Source organism: Lolium perenne, chromosome 2 (genome assembly GCF_019359855.2).
Source record: "Lolium perenne isolate Kyuss_39 chromosome 2, Kyuss_2.0, whole genome shotgun sequence".
In the NCBI taxonomy this organism is placed as follows: Eukaryota; Viridiplantae; Streptophyta; class Magnoliopsida; order Poales; family Poaceae; genus Lolium; species Lolium perenne.
This window is the reverse complement of record NC_067245.2, coordinates 52,744,169-52,752,176: the sequence shown is the minus strand read 5'-3', so window position 1 is coordinate 52,752,176 and position 8,008 is coordinate 52,744,169. Positions and strand designations below refer to the sequence as shown.

Here is an 8,008-nt window from a genome sequence, read left to right as displayed (position 1 = left end):
GGGCTATCACATCGGGAGTTCTATGGCTTTTAGGGCAAATGAGTAGGAAACGGCCCGTGACACCGCATAGTTTTTCGGAACGAGGCCATATTTGGCACGTGCGTGGTCCCTGGGATGGGAAGCAAGGCCCCGGGAGCGGATTTCCAATCCAACCCATGGGCGATGGTTTTTTCATTTTCAGGGTGCCAAAACGGGTTTTTTTTGTGAAGCAGCTACATGGGGTGCATTTTAGTATTGCGCGAGACCTCCGCGTAGTGGTAGGACACCGCCTCCGCACCACATATCACATGCCATATGTACGCGCTAGCTATCTGCGAATATCTGCGGCTTCCTGCGGTGTCCCGCCGAATCCGTTAGAAACTGACCGGATTTGAACTAGGGGTACACTTTCCGTCGCTCAATAAATTCCGCAAAAAATGTTTTTAAATCTATAATAGATCACTTTATGTGCTAATTTTTGTCTGTTTAGCGTGTTGGCGAACGGTGCACCAGCACGCCCGATACAACCATTTCGCATCTCCCGAGGGAGCCGTTTTGACCACATGGCAAATTGGGCATCATATTTGGATACCTCTAATTTTTAGGTTCAAATGATGATATGGATGTTATATTTAGATTCCTCTCATTTTTCTGATCGATTTAGACATATTATTTGTGGAATTTCGATTTTCCGATTTAAAGATATTAATTATTCCATATTAAATATTAAATAGAAAAATGACCAAAAAATAAAATCATTTTATTGTTATTTGAATTCAATATTATTATTACTTATATATTCATTGTTGTATACTTAAGTAATTGTTTGGGATTCAAAAAAAAAGAGGTGTGCATCTCGGTTCAAGGGTTAATAGGGTTGATATGCTATTATTATCAGCAAGAGGTGTCAATTCTTTAATGAAAGCTCATCCGAATGGAACCAAGAAGTTAAGCGTGCTGAGCCTGGAGTAGTGTGAGGATGGGTGACCGACTGGGAAGTTTAACCATAATTGTAATTTGACCTAAGATTAAGTGTACTTAGAGTTAAATATGTATTGGGTGAAAGATAAACAAGTAAAAAAAGAAAAAAAAAAGAAAAAAATGGTGTAAAAGAAATTAAAATTTTAAAAAATTTAAAAGTCTATGCCTAGGGTTTTGCTGTCGGCATATAGAAAAATAATTTTTTTTTCGAATTTTTTTTTGAATTTTTTTTGGAAAAAGGAAATTTGAAATTTTTAAAAATCTATGCCGAGGGTTTTGCCGTCGGCGTAGCGTGCTACGCCGAGGGCCGGGCTACGCCGACGGCGATAGTGGCTTTGCCGAGGGACTTATACGCCGAGGAGCTACGCCGAGGGTGGCCCTCGGCATAGCCTACGCCGACGGCCAAAGCAGGCTATGCCGAGGGTTCCTCGGCATATCGCCACATTCCTGTAGTGACGCCGCCTCGCACGCGCGGACATTTTCCTTGGGCTTGACCTCGACGACGTTCTCCCTTGCCCCGTCCATCCAGATGATGCACCGGAGGCACTTCCCCTGGGTGAGCAGCTCGAACGCCGTGTTGATCTCGTCGAAGCCCATCTCGTGCGTCACGAACTCCTCCAGCTCCAGCTCCCTGTCGAGATACTTCTGTGCCAGGATGGGGATGTCGGTCTTGGGCTTGAGCCCGCCGAAGAGCGAGCCGACGACCGATCTGCCCCGGGGGATGTCGTGCCAAGGTATGCCGATGGTAGATGCGCCGCTGGCGAGGCCGAGCAAGATCGTCTTCCCCCAACCCTGGATCCGTCCATCAGACAATTTGGAAAAGAAACACAGAATTCAGTAGCTTCGTACCTGCCAACCGCCAATATAACGAAAGCGCAAATGTGAATCACATGAGCCATCCCTACCAATCGGAACTTTGGAACGCTTCCGCCACGACGGTCGTCGAGCCGATGCACTCGAAGCAGTAATCCGCACCACCGCCGGTCATCTCCTTGATGACCTGGACAAAGATCGATCGTTGAAAATATATACTCGTTACTAGCAACTACTCCCTCTAGTTTGTTAAAACATACTACAACGTTATGGAACAGAGGATGTAAATGCCAAGAATACATGAAGAATCGGTATATATGCTGATCTGTTCGGACCTCGCTGACGCTTTTCCCCCCAATATCGTTCGGGTTGATGAAGTCGGTGACACCCAGCCTCTTACCTGCAATTGTTCAATATGCTGACGAGTTTTCTTGATAGAAACTGAATTACAAGTCTAGAGAATAATTTGTGCTCTTATTAATTGTCGTACCGATCACGCGCTTTTCCGGGTTCAGATCAACTCCAACGATCCTCTTGGCCCCGCGCATCCGGCACCCTTGTGCTACCTGCCATCATAGATCGAGGTTAGTTTAGTGTTCAGTGTTCTACTGTACTTGGACACCGAATTATCACCAGACTGAGTTTTCGTTACCGCTAGCCCAACGGCGCCTAGACCAAACACGGCGACGCTCGACCCTGGCTCCACCGCCGCCACTTTCCACGCCGCACCAACTCCTGCGTCAACCAATGTTAGTTAGCACAGGAAAGTAGGTCGCGGGTCAGTGATGAGCCAGTGCGTGATCGGTAGTTACCGGTGGAGACGCCGCAGCTGAGCAGGCAGGCCATCGCCGGCGAAACGCCGGGCTCGAGCCTGACAACATGGGCAACGTCCACGACAGTGTACTCCGTAAAGCTGGAGATGGAGATGAAGTTGTGGATGGGCTCGCCGGTGGCCGGGTACGAGAAGCGCGTCGTGCCGTCACGTGGCATGCCAGGGCGGTCCGGGAGCCCCGAGCAGATGTTGCTGCGGTCCGAGAGGCAATCGGGGCAGTCGCCGCACTGCGCTGAGAACACCGGAACCACCATGTCTCCGACGGCCACCTCTACCACCCCGTCCCCCACGCTCTCCACCACTCTGCGAGAACCACACACGATTGATCGAACAAGTAGATCATGGATTAATCTCCAGTGTTTTTGTCAGGTTGGTCATTGTTTGGTCATGGGCTCATGGCTAGCTGGTAGGCCACTTAATCACAAAACATATGTTACTGTTTATCAATTTTTCAGACGTCAATACTTCGTTAACTTAATATACTCTTGCCCTTTTGTTATCAGCAATCCACTGAGGTCGATGTGCACTGGGAATCAGAACTAGCTAAGGTTGGTACTGACGATATTTAGCTCAAGTGACGAATTTTCTGCAGCCAACACAACTCATCCATCACGAATTAGGTCGCCGATGAAGGCATGAGGCAATGGAACCCAGCCAAGTGTAGGTATATATGTTGCTAATTAAGGTAGTGGGAGTGAAAGATCTCAAAAACTATATCTTTTGCAAGAGAAAATAGCGATCCTCATCATGGACTTGTACTAGACGTAGCAGCGGTAGCATATCAAATTGTGCTGCAAAAGTTCCTAGAAATATTGTGTTGGAAACAACAAAATAAGTTTTGAGGGAGCGAAACCCTGCCAAATGCTTTCCTGCTCAGATCTGATGTATTTACCCGGCTGCTTCGTGCCCCAGGATTGATGGATACATTGCCGGAAAATCCTACAATTAATAAACGAAGAGAAATTAGTATAGCATGTCCGTAAAATCAAATTCACCGCATTTTTTTTCCGGAAGTTTCCTTCCAGTGGGGCTCGTTGCATCGCCGAGGATCATCGGATAATAAATCTGGTGAAGAGCAAGAACCTTGGGTCGGCCTAGGATCACCATGCAATAACAATGATCGAGAGTTATTTGCGGCGGCTACAAAAGTTACAATAGGAAATGGAGAAAAGGCTTTATTTTGGGAGGCTCCTTGGTTAAATGGGACAAGGCCGAAGGATATTGCCCCTCTCATCTTTGAGCGGTCCAAAAAGAGAAACTCTTCGGTGAAGAAGGCTATGGCAAATGAGTTTTGGGTCACACAAATCGATATTCAAGGGGGGCTTTCCTTCGAGCATATTGCACAATTTACCCAACTTTGGGAGATGCTCCAAAACGTCCATTTGGTGGATAACAACAACGATGTCATCTCTTGGAAGTTGTCAAATGACGGATGCTATTCGGCCAAATCGGCCTACAAGATGCAATTTGAGGGGCACATCATTTCCACCATGCCCGACATGGTGTGGAGACCATGGGCGCCTCCAAAATGTAAACTTTTTGCTTGGTTGATTATCCAAAACCGGGTGTGGACGGCGGATAGACTACAAAAGAGGGGTTGGCCAAGTTGCGTGCTTTGCAAGTTATGTAACCAAGTTCAAGAGTCCGCCGATCATCTTCTCTACAAATGCCGGTTCACCACTAGAATATGGATTGAGTTGAAGGAGTGGCTTGGCCTTCATGACGTGGACCCAAGGGCGTGGCACAATAGGAGGACGGTGAAGGAATGGTGGACAAAAAGTATCCTACAAAGAGGTCAATCAAGGAAAGCGATGGCCTCCTTAGCTATGTTGGTTTCTTGGGAGATTTGGAAAGAGAGGAACGCTCGTGTCTTTCAAAATAGTGCAACAACATCTTTCATGTTGATCGCGAAAATTAAGGACGAGATGGCAATGTGGTGCCACGCCGGGGCTAAGGCCTTGTGTATTTTAATGCCACGAGAGTAGGCTTTGGTTCTCGGGCTTGGCTTATGCCGAGTTGGTTTGTAAGACCTTTCTAAACTTCTCCTTAATCAATGGAAAATGGCAAATCTTTTGCCTTGTTTCAAAAAAAAAAAAAGAACCCAGGTGGCCAGGTAAGTCTGTAATGCACGCATGAAGAAGGTGACATCGGTGTGACAGAGGGAGGTGCAGAGTATCCTGATGCGCACCTCGTGCGCGCGCGGCGGCGCCATCTCCTCCTCCTCCATCTCCAGCGGCTGCCCGGCCACCTTGCTCACCGCCGCTGCATCCATGCGCGGCATCACAAAGCTAAGAGCATCTCCAGCCGCGTCCCCCAATATCTCCCCCAAAGCAATTTGAGGCGCGCCGGACCAAAAATCCGTTCCAGCCGCGTGCCCCAAAGCCCATTTTTGTCCGGCGCGGCCCGATACGGTGTTCGGCGCCCCGAGCCCGTCCCCGTCCCACAGGGGACGCTCCGAGGACGCCGGACACACCGAAAAGCGAGGCGGGGAGTGGCGGGGCCGACCCGTCAGCGGCACAATAAATTTTAACCTAACCGTCGCCTACCTCGCGATGGAAGTTATTGGCTTTGCAGCGACGGTGCAGTTCCCGCAGCGACGGTGTAGTTCCCGCAGAGGCGCAGCGATGCGTCCCGTCGCGCCTAGCTCTGCGTGCCGGCGTTAATGAGCGCCACCGCTCCTCCACCTCCCTCCGGCCTATAAAAGGACCGCCTCTCATCGTCCCTCTCACACACAAACTCTAGTGCCTCTCTCCCAAACCCTAGCCGCTACCATCTCAACAAGACTCGACGCTATGTCTGGTAGAGGCGGAGGCCGACCTCGCGGCCGTGGTCGTGGTCGTGGTCGTGGCCGCGGCAGAGCTGAACGCTCGTCGTCGCCTCCCACGCCGTCGTCTTCATCGTCGGGGATGGACGTGGAGCGGACGTGCTGTTCGAGTTCGTCCTCGTCCTCAAGGGCGACCCGCGCGGCATCCAGAGGCTGCCGGACTCCTTCGCCGAGTACGTTGTCGGCGACGACTGCCCGGACACGCTGCATCTGCGGGAGGCTGCGTGCGGCTACTACCGGTGGATCGTCGACGCGATCTACGACGCGCGCGGCAAGATGTACCTCAACATTGGCTGGGAGAAGTTCGCGCGCCACCACAGCCTCGAAGCCGGCTTCATCCTCCTGTTCTCCTACTTCGGCGAAATGGACATGAGCGTCAAGGTCTTCGACAAGACACGCTGCCGCCGGGACTACCACGACGACAACACCGACGAGGAGGACGACTGAGTGTCGTTTCTTCGCAGCGAATACGTGCACGGAGGTTTCTGGATGTTCGCCTCATCGGTAGAACCAACAAGGGCACCATCCTCCCGCTGGATTTTCCAGTTTGGGTGACTGGCTGTGCCCTTGAGTGTTCTTTCTTAGCAGCGAACACAGGAAACCTTCGATGCACGGCATAGTTAGGTTTAGTTTTTTTGCAATATTTTATATTTGTGTCCTCCATGGTTCGAACTATGTATTAGTTTGTGGAAACCACGTTCCCCATTATGTATTAGTTTATGGAAATTGAAATAAAAATGCTAAAAAAAATATTTTAAATATTTGGGGGAGGCGTTTGGGGGACGCGGCTGGGGAGCGACGTCCCCCAAACGCGGCACGAACAAAACACACGTTTCCCAAACGCTCAATCCGACATGGTTTGGGGACGCGACTGGAGATGCTCTAAAGCATTCAGGGAAGGGATATAACAAGTATGTACACGAAGGAAAGTTACCTTTGCATCTGATGGGTTTCACCGCCGTATTCTGCTCCATGGTGTTCCCAGCAGCAAGAGCAAGTCGTCTCTAGGACCGTGTGAGAGAAAAGGGCCGGGAGATGATAATGACGCAATCATTCGTGAAAGTGGATACTGAGATGGACAACATTGTCTGGGAACTTCCGCTAAAAGCGTAGCAGGTGTCATTGTCAGGCGGTGGTGGTGCGTGTGCGCGCTAGATAAAGGCATCTCCAGCATGGCAGCGCTAAAATAACGGCGCGTGTTCGTCGCCTGAACGGACAGGAAAATGGTTTCGTTTGCGCCAGGGTGCCCGCAGCGACCAGACGCATATTTTTTTCTACGTTTTTTTACATTTAAATATAGATACAAACATTACACAGACTAATACATAGTTTGAAACATAGTTAAAACATTGCAAAATGAGCAAACCTAACTAGTGTCGGCCTCGCAGGTTTCTTCTGTTCCCTGCCAAGAAAGAACACTCTCGGGCAATCTCAATTACCCAAATTGGAAAATCCAGCTAGCTATGATAGCCATGTTGTTTTTACCAAGGAAGAACATACAAAAAATCTTCACTAGTGGCTTCAATTGGCCCGTGGCCATCTTTGCAGCAAAGAAATAACGTTCGAACAACACTAATTGTCGGTGTCATCGTCGGACTCGTCCGTGTGGTAGTGCTTGCGGCAGGATGTTCTGTCGAACACCTTCACGACCATCTCGCAGTCTCCTTCGTAGAGGAAGGTGAGCAGGCAGCCGGCCTCGAGGTTGTGGGCGCGAACGAACTTGTCTCACTCGGTGTGCAGGTATATCTTGCCCTGCCCGTCGAACAAGACCTTGACAAGCCACCGGCAGAAGCCGCATCTGACCTTCCGCAGCTGCAACTCGGCCGTTCGGTGTCGTCGACGAACTCGGCGAACATGTCTAGCAGCCGCTTGATGCCAAGGGGGTCCTCGTCGATGCGGAGGATGAACTTGAAACACCTCGCCTCCTCCGAAGATGACGACGGCGCATGCGACGACGAGCGGCGGGGTGATGCTGCTCCTACACAGCGGCCCCGACCGCGGCGACCGCGCCCACAGCCTCGACCGCCTCGCCGGCCACCTGGACCAGCCATGGATTCACTCGCGGGCTTGCTGAAAGGATCGTATGCCGCACCTAGAGGGGGACGGGGGTGATTAGGTGCTACCCAATTTTTAGTTCTTTTTCAATTTAGGCTTGACACAAAGGTAAATTATCTAGATATGCAACTATGTGAATTGACCTATATGACAAGATATACAACTAAGCAAGATATAGCTAGACAAGATATAATAGAGCTATTAAGGATAGAGGTAACCGAGAGTGGAGCACGCGGAGACACAGAGATGATTCCCGTAGTTCCTTCCTTTTGAGGGGAAGTACGTCTACGTTTGGAGGAGTGTGGTTGCCACAAAGGCCAGACCAACGCCACGAAGGCCTCACTCAGGTCTCCTGTGAGCAACGCCATTAAGGCCTAGCCCACTTCCACTAAGGAATTTCATCGAGGCGGAAATCGAGCATTTACAAGGTTCTTGGGGCACACATCCACAACTAAATCGGAGGCTCCCAATAGCTGCAACAACAGAACAATAATAACAAGAACAAATCAACCACAAGCAACTAG

General features: G+C 50.0%; 1 protein-coding gene across 1 annotated transcript; it reads right to left on the bottom strand.

Annotated features, from left to right (window-relative positions):
- Positions 1-1,103: 1,103 nt before the first annotated feature.
- LOC127332602 (alcohol dehydrogenase-like 2) lies at positions 1,104-6,479 on the bottom strand. Its single transcript, XM_051358922.2, has 10 exons — positions 6,364-6,479; positions 4,707-4,867; positions 3,498-3,544; positions 2,586-2,908; positions 2,426-2,508; positions 2,264-2,339; positions 2,109-2,173; positions 1,876-1,960; positions 1,790-1,809; positions 1,104-1,752 (listed from the first exon to the last, which is right to left on the bottom strand). Exons 1-10 carry the CDS (start codon positions 6,401-6,403, stop codon positions 1,351-1,353), a joined length of 1,302 nt encoding a protein of 433 aa, XP_051214882.1. The 5' UTR covers positions 6,404-6,479; the 3' UTR covers positions 1,104-1,350.
- Positions 6,480-8,008: the final 1,529 nt, after the last annotated feature.

Excerpts from the sequence above, each read along its gene's own strand:
- LOC127332602 (XM_051358922.2), bottom strand. The coding sequence starts at position 6,403 with ATGGAGCAGAATACGGCGGTGAAACCCATCAGATGCAAAG. Across the intron at positions 2,509-2,585 it reads CAGCTGCGGCGTCTCCACCG|GAGTTGGTGCGGCGTGGAAA; the intron begins GTAACTACCGAT and ends TGGTTGACGCAG. Across the intron at positions 2,174-2,263 it reads CCCGGAAAAGCGCGTGATCG|GTAAGAGGCTGGGTGTCACC; the intron begins GTACGACAATTA and ends GAACAATTGCAG.